This window comes from Salmo trutta, chromosome 32, assembly GCF_901001165.1.
Source record: "Salmo trutta chromosome 32, fSalTru1.1, whole genome shotgun sequence".
Lineage (NCBI taxonomy): Eukaryota > Metazoa > Chordata > Actinopteri > Salmoniformes > Salmonidae > Salmo > Salmo trutta.
In genome coordinates, this window is record NC_042988.1 from 19661293 (window position 1) to 19682210 (window position 20918).

The 20918-nt window shown below is 43.8% G+C and overlaps 1 protein-coding gene across 1 annotated transcript in view; it reads left to right on the top strand.

Annotated features, from left to right (window-relative positions):
- The first annotated feature begins 257 nt into the window (after positions 1-257).
- Positions 258-20918, top strand: part of LOC115170534 (serine/threonine-protein kinase N1) — a 44300-nt gene continuing 23639 nt past the window's right edge. The window contains exon 1 of the mRNA XM_029726758.1: positions 258-1078. Coding sequence (XP_029582618.1) covers positions 1055-1078 — 24 coding nt within the window. The 5' untranslated portion in view covers positions 258-1054. The remainder of the gene's footprint in view (positions 1079-20918) is intronic.

Consider the following 20918-nt stretch of genomic DNA (forward strand, 5'->3'; position numbering starts at 1 on the left):
TCGCTTAGCCTAATCCTACCCTGTACAATATCAAGTCCATACCATTAAGTCTCTCTCTTAATCCATTTAGTTCCGCTACAACAAATGAACAATGGGTAGGGTTAGGGTTGCCAAGTGGTGATGATGGGCTCGCTTTATGAAATTACTAAAGAGAGGCGCGAAATTATGATTTATCGTCAACAGGTTTATTGCAATTGTAGTGATCACATGACCAATACGACGCGCGCCCCTCACTTGCGCTCTGCTACCCTCACTGTTCAGTTGCCCCCTCGAGCAACGAGCATCAGACCGTTTTTATACAGTTGATTGACGACCAGTCACGCACAAAAGAGCTCTCAGCAAGGGAGGAGTGGCGTAGGATAGCATTAATTTTCTCAGAGTAAGAAAATGTCAGGTATTTTTTGTTGTTGTTGTGGTTTATAGATATTTCGCCTGGATTTAAACTGGAAAGGATAAGGTAGGCTACGTAAGCGGGAGGCTATGTTATGTAGACATAACGGTTCTTGTTCATAACCCGATTATAGGCTTGACGATGCAATGCATGGAAATAATAGCCTAATAATAATGTATAATTTCGAGAGTGAGTGAAAAATGTAATGATGTCCATTTAGTATTATTTCTGTAGCTGGCATGTTCTCCAATTACATGGGGTAGAATGTCAGATGAACCAGTCAACGTCAGCCTTCAAACTACACAACATAGTTGAAAGGTGGACCCGGTTAACGTAACTTCTTGCTCTTTGGGAACATGGACTAAAGAAGAGAATGATAGGCCTACAATGTTTATTTTGTCGATGCTCTCGCTCACCTGGGCAGAGACAAACGCCCGTTAACTCTCCGTACAGTTAGTTCACTGTCGTTTTAAAGTGCTGAGGGTATTCGCCAATGTTGTCCTGCTCTTTGACCTCAAATAACTCCAAACGGACAGGAACTGATTTGATGGTGTCGTAGATCACTAAAATGATTTGATAGTGAAGAATTGATCAGCTACATTGAAGAAGACGTTGTCATCTCACCGCTGTGGTAGCCTGTGTGATTGATACACAAGACACCAGATGGCTAACAACGACTCGATGCAAGTAAGTTTTCCAAGTTAGCATTGGACAGGGGTTTTCCTTGATGTAACATATTATGTTAGTCTGTGTTTGTCCTATTCGAAGTGATGCGTGCATGTCATATTTGTAGGCTATTTCTTCTAATTGGGTTCGTGGTGACGTCTTTGCACGACAGGGACTGATGGTAGACAGGTACCCTACTAGTACATCGGGCCAAAGTACTATGGTGGTTTTAGACAGGTAGTAGCCCACTATAACCTACTGAGCCTTTAGTCCACACCCACACCATCACCTTGAAACTTTAGGTCTGTGTTTTCTGTCCCTCATGTTTGCAATGCTCAAACAGGGCATAATAATGGCAGGTGCTTACAGTGTGTTACCAAAGCAGTCTGACATATTTGTGCGGGTGTAGACACAAGTAATGACGTATTGATGATGTGTAGACCAACAAATACTGTACACACACATGTGTACTTTTTATACCTCACCCGCCATATGGACGAGAAATCACCGGTATGGAGCATTAGAGGGCCATTTCTTGTGGTACACAGTTGTTCCACTCAGGTGAGTTCCAGTGGAGGGAGTCAGAGTCAAGGACCTAATTAAACAGGTCATGTTACCTTATGCTGCTTACACAGGTGTCATCTCAGTTCAGGAAACTGCATATGAGGGAATTGTTACAAATTAGAGGCCAGGTTGAACTCACGCCAGAACCCAACATTAATATCTGTCTGCTGCAGCCTTGCAGGTAACCCACTGAGTTTGGGTCAGACCAAAGTCAGTGGTCCAGTACAAAGTTCAAATAATAAGATACATAAAATGCAGCCTTTTTTCTTCTAAACTAAATTGAAATAGAAAAAAACTTTGTGTTTACTCATGTATTTGTTTGAAAAAAACAACAAATTAAAAGGGTGTAATGGTGCCAATATATTTCACCACATCTGTTACTACAAGGCATTTGTGCCTTTTGAGGGCCTTAAGCAAAATTATGTTGGTCCCCACCTCACGGAAAAACATTTTAATGGCCCGCCTTTTGACAGTGTAAAGAAAAACGTTTTAGAGATAATTTCCTGCAATTTGACAAATGTTGCCATGGGGAAACATGTTTGCATGCATTTTTTACATTTTGCCATGGAGAGGAGAGAACATTTGGCAATTTTCTAACAAATTTCATGCAATTCTACTAATTTGCCATGGGGCGGAGGGAAAAATGTCCAGTTTTACAGCTAATTTCTTGAAATTCAAAAAATGTTACCATAGGGTGGAAGGACATTTTTGCAGTTTTAAAGCTAATATCCTGCAACTCTACACATTTTTCATGACTTATACCATGTTAATATGATATCTGAGTGAGAGTGACTAATAAAATCAATGGGGGCCCCTGGAGGTCAGGGCCCCTGGGCACGTGCCCTTTGTGCCTGGTCTGTAATTTGACCATGATTACTACAAGTTTAGATAGCTGGCTAGACATGGCTAATTGAGTGACTGTCAGTGATTGACATAGCAAGAGAAAAACTGCTGATGCAGAACAACATTTCTAAAATGCACCATGTGAATTATACTATTCTAACTCACAACAATAAGTTGAGACCCTGACTGAGTTTAAAAAAAAAAAAATGTTTTTGGCCGGGGCCCCTTAGCGGCCGGAGGCCCTAAGCGACCACTTATGTTGCTAATGCCCAGGGCGGGCCGGTGCAACATCATGTGAAGTATGACCTACTGAACACTGAGTCAGCAAGTAGCCTAAGCCTATATCACTAGGTGTCAGTGTCAGGTAAGCATCCGGTATCAAGGACACGTAAGCTACAGTAAGTTCCTTCCAGTGGTGCCACTATCAGACTTCTTTCCTCCAGAAACTTTAGATCAATCGTTTGTTTTAAATGTACTCAATAAAATGGCATGTACATAATAATGCTTATGACTATAAAATTGGGGAGGGCCTCTTGACTGCCCTAGGCCAAGTTAGTGTTTCCATGAAAGAGAAGGTTTCCTGATTCCTGGAAAGCTAGCACTGACTGTGGACAACACATCAGAGGAGGGAAACAGGGCCTAAATGTTCATTGTTCCTGTTTTGTATTCTCTTGTTCTACCTCTAGGCCTAGATTCTTCTCTTCTTTTTCTGTTATGTTTAGCTCGTTTTTCAATGAGAGAGAAAATATTGCTTTGGATGGAAAAGATACATGCATTGACTTTGTGGAAATAATAATAGGCCCTGCAGGACTTTCATATCTTTTAGGGATCTTTACTGCCCTTTCAGTTTATTGAAAAACACCCACAAGCATTTCAATGGGGTTTAATTTATCCAGCAAACAATCCTCAATTTCTGTTTTTACACTGGTTAAAAATATTAACGCAACATTCACCGATTTCAAAGATTTTACTGAGTTACAGTTCATACAAGGAAATCAGTCAATTGAAAAAAATGCATTAGGCCCAGATCTATGGAATTCACATGACTGGGAATACAGATAAGCATCTGTTGGTCACAGATACCTTTAAAAAAAAGATAGGGTCGTGGATCAGAAAACCAGTCAGTATCTGGTGTGACCATTTGCCCCATGCAGCACAACACATTTCCTTGGCATAGAGTTGATCAGACTGTTGATTGTAGCCTGTGAAATCTTGTCCCACTCCTCTTCAATGGCTGTGTGAAGTTGCTGGATATTGGCGGGAACTGGAAAACGCTGTTGTACATGTCGATCCAGAGTATCCCAAACATGCTCAATGGGTGACATGGCTGGTGAGTATGCAGGCCATAGAAGAACTGGGACATTTTCAGCTTCCAGGAATTGTGTACAGATCCTTGCGACATGAGGTGATTGCGGCAGATTAATGGCACATCAATGAGTCTCAGGATCTCGTCACGGTGTGTCTGTGCATTCAAATTGCCATCAATAAGATGCAATTGTGTCCGTTGTCCATAGCTTATGCCTGCCTGCCCATACCATAACTCCACCACCACCATGGGGCACTCTGTTCACAATGTTGACATCAGCAAACCATTCGCCCACACGCTGTCATGTCTGCCATCTGCCCGGTACAGTTGAAACCGGGATTCATCCGTGAAGAGCACACTTTTCCAGCGGGCCAGTGGCCATAAAAAGATGACAATTTGCCCACGTTACGCCGCTAAACTGCAATCAGGTCAAGACCCTGGTGAGGACAACAAGCACGCAGATGAGCTTCCCTAAGATGGTTTCTGACAGTTTGTGCCGAAATTCTTTGGTTGTACAAACCCACAGTTTCATCAGCATGAGAGTATGGCTGATCTCAGACGATCTTGCAGGTGAAGAAGCCGGATGTGGAGGTCCTGGGCTGGCATGGTTACATGTGGTCTACGGTTGTGAGGCCGGTTGGACATACTGCCAAATTATCTAAAACAACGTTGGAGGCGGCTTATGGTAGAGAAATGAACCTTAAATTCTCTGGCAACAGCTCTGGTGGACATTCCTGCAGTCGACATGCCAATTGCATTCTCCTTCCTTCCTTCAATACCATCTGTGGTATTGTGTTGTGTGACAAAACTGCACATTTGTAATGATCATGCTGTTTAATCAGCTTCTTGATATGTCGAACCTGTCAGATGGATGGATTATCTTGGCAAAGGAGAAATGCTCACTAACAGGGATGTTAACCCATTTTTGCACAATATTTGAGAGAAATAAGCTTTTTGTGCGAATGGAACATTTCTGGGATCTGGGATTTCAGCTAATGAAACATGGGACTAACACTTTACATGTTGCGTTTCTATTTTTGTTCAGTGTAGATTGTAGCATGTTATCTCCAGGAGCAGTAGATTGGCTACACATAGATACTGAGAGATTGCTGATTCAGATCAAGCAGACACGTTGGCAATGACAGACATCCCTGTCGGAGCAGACCTATACTCTGCATAGTGACTGGGCTTGATTGTTCTATTTCCTCTCAATACCTCATCAAGGCTTTACTGGGGGGCAGAATGTTTTTTGTTGTTGAAAGGGACACATTATCCATATTATCCAGTGCACATAATAGGGCTTAGTCCATCAGGGTGTATTGGTCTCTCTCTCTCTCCCACTTAGTCGTCCGCCGTCTCTCTCTCTCTCTCTCTCTCTCAATTCAATTCAATTCAATTCGCTTTATTGGCATGACGTAACAATGTACATATTGCCAAAGCTTACTTTGGATATTTACAATATAAAAAATACATAAAAAAGAGAATCAAAAATTGTCAACGGGACAACAGTAACAACAATAACCAACGGTCAATATAACCATACATTCAACAATAACAATAATCATACAGTTGAGGACATGTGCAGGTTTATTGGTCTGTCAGACACTGTCCCTCAACTTATGGCAGGCAGCAATGTAGTGCGCTGCCAACCCACAGCTCTCTGCGTCCTCCCCCAACAGGATGGGTAGCCTATCCTCATCAGAGAGGTCTTTAAAACCTTGAATAAGGATTTCAAATTTGGGGAAATGACACTCTCTAATTGTTTTATATTTTTGACATTTTGTCAGGAAATGCAGCTCCGTCTCAGGTTCTGCTGTTGTGCAGTGGTTACACAGCCTTTCCTCTACAGGGAGCCAGGTTTTCCTGTGTCTACCCTTCTCAATGGCAAGGCTGTGCTCACTGAGCCTGTACTTTGTCAAGGTTTTTCTAAGGTTTTGATCAGTAACCATGGTCAAATATTTAGCCATAGTGTACTGTCGATTTAGGGCCAGATAGCACTGCATTTTGCTTTGTGTTTGTGCTTGTGTTTCCCAATAAGCAATGTAGTTTTGTTTTGACTGTGTTGTAATTTGGTTTATTCTGATTGATTGGATGTTCTGGTCCTGAGGCTTCAGTGTGTTAGTAGAACAGGTTTGTGAACTCAGCCCCAGGACCAGCTGGATGAGGGGACTCTTTTCTTTGCTCAGCTCTTGGCATTGCAGGGCTTGGTAATGATATGAGAGGGGGTCACTGTATTTTAGATGTTTCCAAAACTTAATTGCTCTTTTTTGAGTTTTTATTATTAGTGGATATTGGCCTAATTCTGCCCTGCATGCATTGTTTGTAGTTTTCCTCTGGACACGTAGGAGAATCTTACAGAACTCTGCATGTAGGGTTTCAATGGGGTGTTTGTCCCATTTGATGAAATCTTGTTTTGCAAGTGGACCCCACACCTCGCTGCCATAAAGTGCAATTGGTTCAATGACATATTCAATTAGTTTTAGCCAAATTTTAATAGGTATTTCAATTTGAATTTGCTTTTTAATGGCGTAGAATGCCCTGCGTGCTTTCTCTCTCAGTTCATTCACTGCCTCATTAAGGTGTCCAGTTGAGCTTATTTTTAAACCTAAGTAATTGTAGTGTGTACAGTACTCTATATATTTTGTACCAATTGAGAACTTTGGTCTAATTCCCTGAGATCTGGATCTTCTCTGGAAAATCATTATTTTAGTCTTTTTGGGGTTTACTGCCAGGGCCCAGGTCTGGCAGTACTGCTCTAGCAGGTCCAGGCTCTGCTGTAGGCCAGGTGCTGTGGGTGACAGCAGGCATAGGTCATCTGCGAAGAGTAGGCATTTAACTTCTGAATTGTGGAGACTAACACCAGGGGCTGAGGATTTTTCTAGAATAGTGGCCAATTCGTTAATGTAAATATTGAAGAGTGCAGGGCTCAGATTGCAACCCTGACGAAGGCCCCGCCCCTGGTTAAATAATTCTGTCCTTTTCTTACCAATTTTAATGCTGCATGTATTGCCAGTATACATTGATTTAATTATGTCATATGTTTTACCCCCTACACCACTTTCAATAACTTTGTAGAACAGTCCTGTATGCCAAATAGAATCAAATGCTTTTTGGAAGTCGATAAAGCAAGTGTATATTTTGGTATTATTTTGGTGGACATGTTTATCTATCAGGGTGTGTAAGGTGTAAATATGATCAGTTGTGCGATGTTTTGGTATAAATCCAATTTGGCTTTACTCAAGACATTGTGCTTATTAAGGAAGTTTAGAACTCTTACATTGATGATACTACAGAAAACCTTCCCCAGGTTACTGTTCACACAAATGCCTCTGTAATTGTCTCTCTCTCTCTCTCTCTCTCTCTCTCTCTCTCTCACTCCCACTTAGTCGTCCTTCGTCTCTCTCTCTCTCTCCCACTTAGTCGTCTGCTGTCTGTCTGTCTCTCTCTCTCTCTCTCTCTCTCTCTCTCTCTCTCTCTCTCTCTCTCTCTCTCTCTCACTCCCACTTAGTCGTCCTTCGTCTCTCTCTCTCTCTCCCACTTAGTCGTCTGCTGTCTGTCTGTCTGTCTCTCTCTCTCTCTCTCTCTCTCTCTCTCTCTCTCTCTCTCTCTCTCTCTCTCTCTCTCGCGCTACTCCCACTTAGTCGTCTCCGTCTCTCTCTCTCGGCTCGCTCTCTCTCTCTCTCTCTCTCCCTTAGTTCGACCTCTCATCTCTCTCATCTCTCTCTCTCTCTCTCTCTCTCATCTCTCCTCGTCTCTCTCGCTCTCCTCTCTCTCTCTCTCTCTCCCCTCTCTCTCCCTTTATTCGTCCTCCACTCCTCTCTCTCTCTCTCTCTCTCTCTCTCTCTCTCCCACTTAGTCGTCCTCCGTCTCTCTCGCTCTCTCTCTCTCTCTCTCTCTCTCTCTCTCTCTCCCTCTCTCTCCCACTTAGTCGTCCTCCATCTCTCTCTCTCTCTCTCTCTCTCTCTCTCTCTCCCACTCCTCCTCCATCGCTCTCTCTCTCTCCCTCTCTCTCTCTCTCTCTCTCTCTCTCCCACTTAGTCGTCCTCCATCGCTCTCTCTCTCTCTCTCTCTCTCTCGCTCTCTCCCTCTCTCTCCCTTAGTCGTCCTCCATCTCTCTCTCTCTCTCTCTCTCTCTCTCTCTCTCTCTCTCTCTCTCTCTCTCTCTCTCTCTCTCCCACTTAGTCATCCTCCATCTCTCTCTCTCTCTCTCTCTCTCTCTCTCTCTCTCTCTCTCTCTCCCACTTAGTTGTCCTCCATCTCTCTCTCTCTCTCTCTCTCTCTCTCTCTCATGTATTGATTTGATGTTTGTTTATTTGCTTACTCCCTGCTCTCCAGACAGTTTCACTGAGTGTACAGCAAGAATCCCCCTGGGTATTTGGGTCTTGTGCATTGATAACACACCACTCTTATAGATGTACATTGCAGCCATACTCTCATGCATTTTTTATATCTTTTGGTTTTCTGCCGTCCTTATCAAAGCTGAAGAAGATCTCTGTGAGTGGTTGCAGCCAGCTGGTCATTATGTATGTTCAACGATTCTCTGCCTTTTTTTGCTTTTTGCCAAATGGCTTTTTATTGATCACGCCGAAGAGTGGAAACATTTCCTTTGTCAGTACATTTCTTTAATGGCATCAAAGACTTCCTCCACACTCAGGCTACTGAGCCCCAGACACCTGTTGCTCTGTATATTAAAAAGAGAAAAAAACACTATGGTTCTTCTTTAGAAGGGCCAGCTCCTCATCACGCAAACAAAACCTGTTTTGGCTCCAGCTGTCGTTGCTGATAGCTCCATTGATAGGATTAGGAGACCCTGGACATTTCTGTCTTGGCCCACTCCCATGGTGGCATTACATACTAGTTTTTCATTTTGATGATTGTTAGTTCTCAAAGATGATCTTATTTCAAATATATAGATCCATTATCTTTTTTGCATACATTATATCTGGTTTTAGTCGTTGAATTTTACACTGAAAATGTTTTACCATCGCGAAAAGTATTATTTTATATAAATACTGAACAAAAATATAAACGCAACATTCAACAATTTCAACGTTTTTACTGAGTTACAGTTCATATAAGGAAATCAGACAATTTAAATAAATTCATCATGCCCTAATCTATGTATTTCACATGACTGGGCAGGGGCGCACACATGCATGGGCCTGGGAGGGCATAGGCCCACCCACTTGGGAGCCAGGCCCACCCACTGGGGAGCCAGGCCCAGCCAATCAGAATTAGTTTTTTCCCCACAAAAGGGCTTTATTACAGACAGAAATACTCCTCAGTTTCATCAGCTAATCAGTTGGCTGGTCTCAGACGATCCCGCAGGTGAAGAAGCCGGATGTGCAGGTCCTGGGCTGACGTGGCTACACTTGGTGTGAGGACGGTTGGACGTACTGCCAAATTCTTTAAAATGACATTGGAGGCGGCTTATGGTAGAGAATTAAACATTCAATTCTCTGGCAACCTCTCTGGTGGACATTCCTGCAGTCAGCATGCTAATTTCACACTCCCTCAAAACTTCAGACATCTGTGGCATTGTGTTGTGACAAAACTGCACATTTTAGAGTGGCCTTTATTGTCCCTAGCCCAATGTGCACCTGTGTAAAAATCATGCTGTTTAATCAGCTTCTTGATATGCCACACCTGTCAGGTGGATGGATTATCTTGGCAAAGGAGAAATGCTCACTAACAGGGATGTTAACAAATTTGTGCACAGAATTTGAGAGAAATAAGCTTTTTGTGCACATGGAACATTTCTGGGATCTTTTATTTCAGCTAATGAAACATGTGACCAACATTTTACATGTTGTGTTTATATTTTTGTTCAGTATATAACTGTTTGTACTTAGGTGGCCCTAAACAAAAACCCTGGAGTGGTTATGTTAAGCTAGTATACATGATCCCAACCCATGTCCCCATGGGCATGTCACAAAGCCAAACCTACCTTGCCCATCCAGTCAGTCTTAACAAGAGCTGTTCCTTTGTCAGTCCAGCTATAGTTCTGCTCTGTTCTGCCATGCTGGCTAAACACCCACTGGCTTGCCTCACAGGATTAGTTATGATTACTGCCAACCCACCCTGATCATGGATGGATCATGAAAGACTGTCCTCCACGGTGGTATGGGGCAGCCACACCTGTTGTTTGTGACTATACTGCTCAGTGCAGTTGTGATGGATGTTGTGCAGGTTATTGTGAATGACGTTTTGAGTGTTTTGAGGCCTGGGGTCTCATGGGATTGCAGTGGTGTTATAGGATTGAGGAATGTGTTACAACGAAGAAAGGCCTGAAACAATGTTATGTGGGGGCATCATATTTCACTCCAATTGGCCAAGCATAAGCACCATTTTAGAGTGAGTGGGAAATTAGGTTGCTGATTGGAGTCATGTAGGAGCCAAAGTTTTATCTCTGCAGAAATGGGCAGTATTCAGTGGCTTTGTAATCCCAGCCAGAGACAGCATTCTGACTGACTGACTGGCTGACTGGCTGACTGACTGACTGACTGACTGGCTGACTGACTGGCTGACTGGCTGACTGGCTGGCTGGCTGGCTGACTGACTGGCTGACTGACTGGCTGACTGGCTGGCTGGCTGACTGGCTGGCTGACTGGCTGACTGACTGACTGGCTGACTGACTGGCTGACTGACTGACTGGCCCAGCTGTGGTGCTGAAATCGCAAACGGATAGCTTTCATAATTCAGTAATCTTTTTCTGTAATACTTTATTTTAGTAAATACAAGGTCAAAAAAATAAAGCTTTTTGACTTACCTTGGAAGTTTTCCATGGGTCAAGGGGCACTACCAACCTACAAAAATGCTTCCATTACTTGGGTACAGCCACCAGAGGCTATCACAGATCAACCTCAAACAATGTCGCTAAAGGACTTTGTTTGAATTTAGTTGATTTTGACATTCAATGCTTAAAGATAGTATCCGCAGTGGGGGGAAACAGCGCCACTGGCTGCCCCACCACCGTTGTTATTGATTTGTGCAGCATGGTAAACATTGCCGTACATATTGTGCTCTTCTGGAAAAACAGTTTGCAGGAACGTCTTTGTTGTTGTAATATCGCAAACGGATGTGGCTGCTTCACCATTAAGGATTCCAGCTTTAAGTGGAAGCTATGCTGAGTAGCATTGTTTTAGTGTGCTCTTTGGCTGGGAGGGAGGCACCATTTTGAGCTGTGAAGGTGAGACATTCCCCAGTGCTGTGACCACTGGGACTGTGAGCAAGTCAAGTCTGTTCTAGGAAGATAAGAGCAAGGCCAGGCCATGTCCATGCAGTGACCTGATTGTGGTTACCTAGGGTAATGGTGATGAGGTAGCCTTCCGGTGAGGTCATGTGATAGCTTCTGCTCTGTGGGAGTGGTGTAGGGTGTAAGAGGAGCACAGACACAGTGCATGATGGGTGCAACGACGGCCCTGCCATCCCAACAGTGGACTGTCTGTTCTGTCTGCCCAGGGGCCAGGGGCCAGGGGCCATTAATGTGAGCCGAGGAAGAAAAGCATCTATTATCAGTCTGTCTAAAAGTAGAGAGACGTGACCTGGCTGTAAAACAACAGAAGAGCACAAGACCAACTGTACCTCTCATGATTCTCTTAAAACACAGACTTTCAGACTGGGTCAGGTAGAAATGGTGAGGATCAAACAGCAGTCCTTTTCACATGCCATGAAACATGGTGCTTAGAATAAGTCACTGCCTGTAGAGACAGAGAGAGAGACCCATATTTATGCTTATTTATTTTCCCTTTTGTACATTAACCATTTATACATCGTTACAACACTGTATTTATACATAATATGAAATTTGTAATGTTTTTTTTCTTTTGAAACTTTTGTATGTGTAATGTTTACTGTTCATTTTTATTGTTAATTTCAATTTTGTATATTATCTACCTCACATGCTTTGGCAATGTTAACATGTGTTTCCCATGCCAATAAAGCCCCTTGAATTGAATTGAGAGAGGGAGGGGGGTGAAAGTAGAGAGAGGGGAAATACATGACAGTAAATGACTGTTTGGTTGTGAGTTAGATTCCTAATTGAGCTGACGAGAGAGAGAGAGAGAGAGACAGAGAGAGAGAGAGAGAGAGAGAGAGAGAGAGAGAGAGAGAGAGGGGAAATACATGAGGGTTGGAGGGTACAGTAAATGACTGTTTGGTTGTGAGTTAGATTCCTAATTGAGCTGACGAGAGAGAGAGAGAGAGACAGAGAGAGAGAGAGAGAGAGAGAGAGAGAGAGGGGAAATACATGAGGGTTGGAGGGTACAGTAAATGACTGTTTGGTTGTGAGTTAGATTCCTAATTGAGCTGACCTTGCAACTTGTCATCTTGATAATTGCTGTGATTTCCCATCGGTGGTATGGCAGTTATAACCACCCTCCATCTCTCCTTCCTGCTTCCTGTGGGGTCTCAACCACACTGTATAGATCGGTTTACTCCTTCACTTATTTTAGCTCCCCAATTGTACCCCACCTTGCATCAATCACAGTAGGGGAACTTAGGGTATTTTGAAGTGGTGTTCCTGTTCCCATGGTTGACTAGGCGTCTGTCTTAGTGTACTGTGAGTAATGAATGATGCACTTTGCTATACTTTACTATTTTATTGTTTTCTAGAACACACAACAGTACTGTGCTCATTAGTCAGTTGGGAACATTAGTCAACAACATACAGCCACACATATTGGTGCTGTCTTTGCCTTCCTGTTTGCGGACGCCTGTAATCGTCAGCAGAACTAAAGATGGATAATCATCCGCTTTATAGGACGCGCTCTTATCCCCTCTGCCATAATCATTTTTAATCTGCTCTCGGTGTCCATTCAAATCTGTTTCCAATTCCTTCTTTTTTCAGAGCTTTCGGTGCAGTGTGCAGCGTCTTTCCCTGACGACTCTAGGTGAGGGAGCTGTAGCATTAAGCCTATAAAGCATGTTAGTGAAGCCCTTATCGGTGGAGTCAGGAGCCAGGCAGAGAGACAGGGAGATGACAGAGGGCTGGATATACAGAGAACCAATACTGTTGCTGCTCAGACCTTAGACCAACAAAGTGTTGAAAGAAGATTTGCCACAACACAAAAATCTAAGTAGATCTTAGCACTGCATTGCTTCTCTCTCTCTCTCTCTCTCTCTCTCTCTCTCTCTCTCTCTCTCTCTCTCTCTCTCTAACAAACATAGATTTTGAGTTATTTCCGTGGTACTCGGGCGCAGTCACAGGCAGACGCCCTGAGTGGGGCATTAGTCACAGCTGAGCTGTGGCAGATTTGAATCGGTCTGCTGGAAAATCACTCCCTTCCCTGTTTCTTTTTCATGCACCACTGTCCTGAGGCTGTGGAGTGGAGTTCACAGTCTAACACAGCATGGTTCTCAGTCTGTCATTCAGACCTCCTTTCTCTCTCTCCCTCTCTCTTTCTTTCCCTACCCCCCACTGGGCCTTAGTGAGTGGGAGTATGTAGCTATCGACCCTGGACAAGCTCACTGCGGAAATCCCCACTCTGAGTCAGAGCCAAGAGTCACACAGCTTGGAGCCCCAATTTCCCTGGAGTCAAAGCACAGAGACATACACAACCCCATGGGCCAGGAGTTTGTCTCTCGCTCTCTGTCTCTCGCTCTCTGTCGCTGTCTCTCGCTCTCTGTCTCTGTGTCTCTCGCCATGTTCTAAGCTGCTGACTAGATAGGATCAAAAGAATGACATCAGTTAACATGGCTGTAAATCTATCGTCCCATAAAGCACCTCAGTAATTCTCCCTCTGCTCTGTGTCATGACCATATTCAGGAAGACTGTTGTAGGTCACCAACTGTGTTTGCAATGTGCTGCTTTATGCAGGTGGGTTCAGTAGAGCATTGATAACAACGTAGTCTACTTTAATAAATGATTCCCTGGTAACGTCAGGATTCTCCATCCACTGCTCTACATGAGTGGGACACAGAGAGACACATTTGTACTTCCCTTTGGATGTTGTTTGGAAATAGTAGTCTTCAACCCTCTGAGGCCTGAACAGAGAGACTGATTGTGGTGGTGCTCACAATGGACGGAGTCAGCAACACAAACACAAGCATTTATTGAAGTCTCTTGAGAAGATGGACCCCTCCACAATGCTGCTTTTCATGGGGATAGACTCTTCCCCAGCTGTGGACCGGGCACTCCTGGCATACACACACACACACACACACACACACACACACACACACACACACACACACAGTCTTGTACAACTAACCTTGTGGGGACACAAAATTCAATCCCATTCAAAATCCTATTTTCCCTAATCTTTAAACTCTAACCTCTAAATTCTAACCTCTAAACTCTAACCTCTAAACTCTAACCTCTAAACTTAACCCTAACCCCAAAACCTAACCTTAACCATAACCCTAACCCTAGCTCCTAACCCTAAACCTAATTGTAACCCTAACACTAATTGTAACCTCAACACTAAACCCCATAGAAATAGCATTTGACCTAGTGAGGACTAACAAAATGTCCCCAGTTGGTTAGCTTTTTGTTCGTTTACTATACTTGTGGGGACTTCTGGTCCTCATAAGTATAGTTAAACATGCCCACACGCACACACACATAATCTCCCGTTATACTTACAGGTTAAAGTTGACTATTTATTGACTCAGAGTTTGGACATCCTCTATTATACAGTATTTTTATACAAAGCATACAGAAAAAGGCCAAAACATACAAAGTTCAAAGTTCAATATGCTGATTCGGAGGCTTAATTATACAATCACACTTAAACCTTCAAATCAAATCAACTCAAATTGTATTAGTCACATGCGCCGAATACAACAGGTGTAGATCTTACAGTGAAATGCTTACTTACAGGCTCTAACCAACAATGCAGTTAAAACAAAATATGGATAAGAATAAGAAATAAAATAACAATTAATTAAAGAGCAGCAGTAAAATAACAATAGCGAGACTATATACAGGGGTACCGGTACAGAGTCAATGTGCAGGGGCACTGGGTAGTTGAGGTAATATGTTCATGTAGGTAGAGATATTAAAGTGACTATGCATAGATGATAACAACAGAGAGTAGTAGTGGTGTAAAAGAGGGGGGGCAATGCAAATAGTCTGGGTGGCCATTTGATTAGATGTTCAGGAGTCTTATGGCTCGTGGGTTGAAGCTGTTTAGAAGCCTCTTGGACCTAGACTTGGCGCTCCGTTACCACTTGCCGTGTGGTAGCAAAGAGAACAGTCTATGACTAGGGTGGCTGGAGTCTTGGACAATTTCTTAGGGCAACTTTCCACTGGTATATGGTATTATAGGATTAGGAGGCCACTACAGTGCACTAGCAAAGCCTTTCTGTACACTACAGTAATGACACCCCTCTAACTGTTTTGTACACTCTGTACCCCAACTCTGTCCCTGCTGTTTTATTCATAACTCTGCAGTTGGTGTGTATATTAATTATCTGAGTGGTAGCTCTCTCAATGTGATGTGTTTGTCTGCTGTGGACAGTGGTTAAGCAGCACATCAAGGGGAGGAGGGAGGAGGGGAGTGAGTGAGTGGTAATTGGAATTCACTGTTGCTCCCCACCAGGCCCTCTTAACCCAAATCCCAGCCACTGCATGCCTGCTGCCTGCTGAATGGGGCTGTGTGGAGATGAGAGGATGTGAGGGGAATTCAGACAATCTCACATATCTCTCCTATTTCCCTGGAACCTTTTGCTCTCTCTCTCTCTCTCTCTCTCTCTCTCTCATTCTGTCACTGTCTGGGTCTCTAGATGGCAGTGCAAAGGGAGAACACACTATTAGACATAATACCTCACTGATATAACTTTGGCAACAAAATCACTTGGGATTACACGACAAAGTGTAGTCACTAGGCCATGAAATTGATGGATAATAGTGATATTGAGAGAGTTCTGTACTGTTTTAAACACTCTTTCTGTCACGGTTGTCGTAAGGATTTGACCAAAATGCAGCTGGAATATGTGTACTCATCTTCTTTTATTCGGCAGAAAGAAGGAAAACCGAAACAAAACACACGTATACAAAAACAACGACGATAACAGTCTTGTCAGGTGCACAAACACTAAACAAGGAACAACTACTCACAAAATCCCATAGAAAACACACCCCTCTTAAATAGGACCTTCAATTAGAAGCAACGAGGAGCAGCTGCTTCCAATTGAAGGTCAACCCCATTAACTAAACATAGAAATAGAAAGACTAGAACGAACATAGAAATATACTAACATAGAACATTAACCACAAACCCCGAAACACATAAAACAAACACCCCTCTTACATAAGAACATAGCCCAACAAACCCTGAAACACTCTAAACAAAACCCCCTGCCACGTCCTGACCAAACTACAATAACAAAAACCCCCTGCCACGTCCTGACCAAACTACAATAACAAATAACCCCTTTACTGGTCAGGACGTGACACTTTCTCTCCTCACCTTTACTTTCTCACTATCTCTATCGCTTTGTTTTTTAGGAACTTGTGGTGATGCTCATGATTACCAATGTTCTCTGCTGACCCCAGAGGTCACTGTTTCTCATCCTCTGACACTTATAGCACAACATGATGTTCATTCTCTCTCCTTCAGGGGCAACTGCTATCAGCACACCTGACCCTTGTGGCACACCTCTCTGTGCTTTTGACAGCTTTCTCTAGGAAGACCTTGATGGGTCATCTACAGGTCACTGTCTGTCACCTGTCTGAACATCCACTCCCACACAGTGGCTTCACATTGCTTCTGGTTTAATCCCTGACCCCAACTCCAAAACATGTCATCGTCATCCTCCAGCGTGTTCCTGGAACTGCCAATCCCCCAGCAGTTCCCCCATCCCTCATTTCTCTTCCCCCAAAATATCCCATCAGAGCACACATGACTGAGCTGGAAAGAACATTGTTATTAAATGATAATGACTTATACATTAGTGCCTCATAGCCTGTCAATTAAGCAGCAGCACTATGCTTTCTCATTTCCCTGTCATTGTCATTATTGATATTTGCTTATGCATCACCAAGCATCACAGGTGTGAGGGAGGGAGTTGGGAGGGAAGTGGGGCAGATAGACAAAAGTACTTCCCTTAAAGTCAATGAGATGGGCTTTATGTTTATTTATAGAGGCAGGCGAGGCAAACCGGCAGTCAGGCCATTAACTTCATCAAAGGGATGGCTTTCAGTCAATGGCTACATCGAGCTGAGAGGAGCTACTACATACTGGGGCCCAGCCACAGCATGGCAGATAGACTGCCTGAGGGATGACGGGAGAGAGGAAGAGGGGGAGAGAGGAGAGGGTTGAGGGTGACTCCCATTTTCTTGTTTCTTTCTCTCTATGGCTGTCTTGTGTGTTACATACATCATACATACATACATCATACATACATACATACATACATACATACATACATACATACATACATACATACATACATACATACATACATACATGACCTCTCTATAGGAAGTCATTCTATGGGACACTTTTTTTTCACTTCCTCTGGTGATGGGCAGCATTTGCCCTGTTACTGAGTAGGCTGTCCTGTGTGTGTGTGTGTGTGTGTGTGTGTGTGTGTGTGTGTGTGTGTGTGTGTGTGTGTGTGTGTGTGTGTGTGTGTGTGTGTGTGTGTGTGTGTGTGTGTGTGTGTGTGTGTGTGTGTGTGTGTGTGTGTGTGTGTGTGTGTGTGTGTGTGTGTGTGTGTGTGTGTTGTGTGTGTGTGTGTGTGTGTGTGTGTGTGTGTGTGTACACATCTGTGTGTACACATCTGTGTGTTTATGAGAGAGAAAGTGTTTTGACAGTGTGTGCCTGGTCTGACATGTGTGCCTGGTCTGACATCCTGAAGGTGACCTAGGGTAGCCTCTGACATGGCTGTGAGCCATCCTGAAGGTGACCTAGGGTAGCCTCTGACATGGCTGTGAGCCATCCTGAAGGTGACCTAGGGTAGCCTCTGACATGGCTGTGAGCCATCCTGAAGGTGACCTAGGGTAGCCTCTGACTCAGGGCTTCAGACTGACACAACCTCACTGAATCAGTCACTGACAGGAAGAGGCTGGAGGCAACATGGACGCTGTGGCTGTTCTGCTGGGTCACTCCTCTCACTGCTGTTTGTCTATAAACTTTACCTGTTTGTTATGGTTATTCAGCCTCCCTAGTAGGGCTGGGCGATATTTGAAATGTATTTTATTCATTCAAATGTATGTATTTGCACGATATTCGAAATGCCTGTATCTCAAGAATTTAGTTTTTTTGTATTTTTCATTTTTATGAGTGTTTAAGTCCGCTTGTTCTCATGTTGTGTTTTTGATCTTGTCTCCTTTGCGCCTTCTGTGCTGTGTGCACCTTCCCATTAACACACATTGGGCTTATTTTCAGCTGTGTGCACCTTCCCATTAACACACATTGGGCTTATTGTCAGCTGTGTGCACCTTCCCATTAACACACATTGGGCTTATTTTCAGCTGTGTGCACCTTCCCATTAACACGCATTGGGCTTATTTTCAGCTGTGTGCACCTTCCCATTAACACACATTGGGCTTATTTTCAGCTGTGTGCACCTTCCCATTAACACACATTGGGCTTATTTTGGACGTGAAACCTCTCACGTCGCCTCTTCCTCTCTGATTACACACACCAAGCCCCTCCCCCTGCCACTCACACCAACAAAGTTGAGAGATCACATCTTCCTCTCTGTTTACACACACCAAGACCCTCCCCCTGCCACTCACACCAACAAAGTTGAGAGATCACATCTTCCTCTCTGTTTACACACACCAAGCCCCTCCCCCTGCCACTCACACCAACAAAGTTGAGAGATCACATCTTCCTCTCTGTTTACACACACCAAGACCCTCCCCCTGCCACTCACACCAACAAAGTTGAGAGATCACATCTTCCTCTCTGTTTACACAGACCAAGCCCCTCCCCCTGCCCCTCACACCAACAGAGTTGAGAGATCACATCTTCCTCTCTGTTTACACAGACCAAGACCCTCCCCCTGCCACTCACACCAACAAAGTTGAGAGATCACATCTTCCTCTCTGTTTACACACACCAAGACCCTCCCCCTGCCACTCACACCAACAAAGTTGAGAGATCACATCTTCCTCTCTGACATGCGGTTTCATCTCGCTATTTGCATTTGAGGTTTGGTCCAACAGAATTGGTCATATGGACACATTGAGACATTATTTTATTGTAATAGGGGATAAGTTAACCTTTAGCGATACCGTTTGTATGTCTCAACTACTCAAATTACGCACAGAGCAAACACTTCTAACATTGATTCTGGAAAATTCATGCTCAGTTTGTCATTACCACGTACCGCTATCAGCATTTTAGTCAAATCATGTTATATTAGCTATCTAGTCTGTGTTTTATCAAATGTGCAATAGTCATAAAACACAATTATATAAACATTTGGGGAAAAAAATGGAGATATGATTTTTAGCCCATATCGCCCAGCCTTACTCCCTAGGGTTGCACAATTCCGGGAACTGTCAATAAATTCCCTGGTTTTCCAGAAATCCTGTTTGGAAGATTCTGGATTTCCTGCTTATTCCCTCCTGATTCCAGAATCCTCCAACTGGGATTGCGTGAAAACCAGGGAATTTATTGTAAGTTCCCATTTTGCATCCCTAATCCTCCCTCCCTCTCACTCTCATGATACAAAGCCTGTGACATAGTTTAGTTCCACTTCCTGTTCCCTGTTCTGTGAAGCAGCTGTGCCTCTGTTTCTCTCCATGGGTGTTCTTCTCCATGTGGCCTGATGCTATTTATGACCAACATGCTTCTGTTGTAACATGATACATACAACGACTGCTGTGCATCAATGTTTCCCTGTTTGGACAAAAGACAAGAATAGCTATTGATTCCCTTAGCTTTTATTATTAGGTGTAATTAACTATGTATGACTGCTTTTTCAGTGACTGATTTGAAAGCTTTTTGTGGTTTCCTGGTTGTGATATCTTGGCCTTTGACCGTTTTCACTCAGCTGTGCTCTCTACATCCTTCTGTGCCTCTCACCTCTCCCCCAAATGAACACACACACACAGGTTGCATCACGTCCTGTTACGGGATTAGTTCCGTCCAATGACTGCAAGGCCCTTCAGCGGGTGGTGAAGATGGCCCAGTACAGTGCATTCGGAAAGTATTCAGACCCCTTGGCTTTTTACACATTTTGTTGTTACAGCCTTATTCTAAAATGTATTAAATAATTTTTTTCCCTCATCAATCTACACACAATACCCCATAATGACAAAGCAAAAGCAGGTTTTTAGAAATGTTTGCAAATTTATTACAAAATAAAAAACGGAAATATTACATTTACATAAGTATTCAGACCTTTTACTCAGTACTTTGTTGAAGCACCTTTGGCAGCGATTACAGCCTTGAGTCTTCTTGGGTATGACGCTACAAGCTTGGCACACCTGTATTTGGGGAGTTTCTCCCATTCTTCTCTGCAGATCCTCTCAAGCTCTGTCAGGTTGGAGGGGGAGCGTCACTGCACAGCTATTTTCAGGTCTCTCCAGAGATGTTCGATCGGGTTCAATTCCGGGCTCTGGCTGGTCCATTCAAGGACAGTCAGAGACTCGAAGCCACTCCTGCGTTGTCTTGGCTGTGTGCTTGGGGTTGTTGTCCTGTTGGAAGGTGAACCTTCGCCCCAGTCTGAGGTCCTGAGCGCTCTAAAGCAGGTTTTCATCAAAGATCTCTCTGTACTTTGCTCTGTTCATCTTTCCCTCGATCCTGACTAGTCTTCCAGTCCCTGCCGCTGAAAAACATCCCCATAGCATGATGCTGCCACCACCATGCTTCACCGTAGGGATGGTGTCAGGTTTCCTCCAGACGTGTTGCTTGGCATTCAGGCCAAAGAGTTCAATCTTGGTTTCATCAGACCAGAGAATTTTGTTTCACATGGTCAGAGTCCTTTAGGTGCTTTTTAAGCAATATCCAAGTGGGCTGTCGTGCCTTTTACTGAGGAGTGGCTTCCATCTGGCCAGTCTACGATAAAGGCCTGATTGGTGGAGGGCTGCAGAGATGGTTGTCGTTCTGGAAGGTTCTCCTATCTCCACAGTGAAACACCTCCCTGACCAAGGCCCTTCTCCCCCAATTGCTCAGTTTAGCTGGGCTGCCAACTCTAGGAAGAATCTTGGTGATTCCAAACTTCTTCCATTTAATAATGATGGAG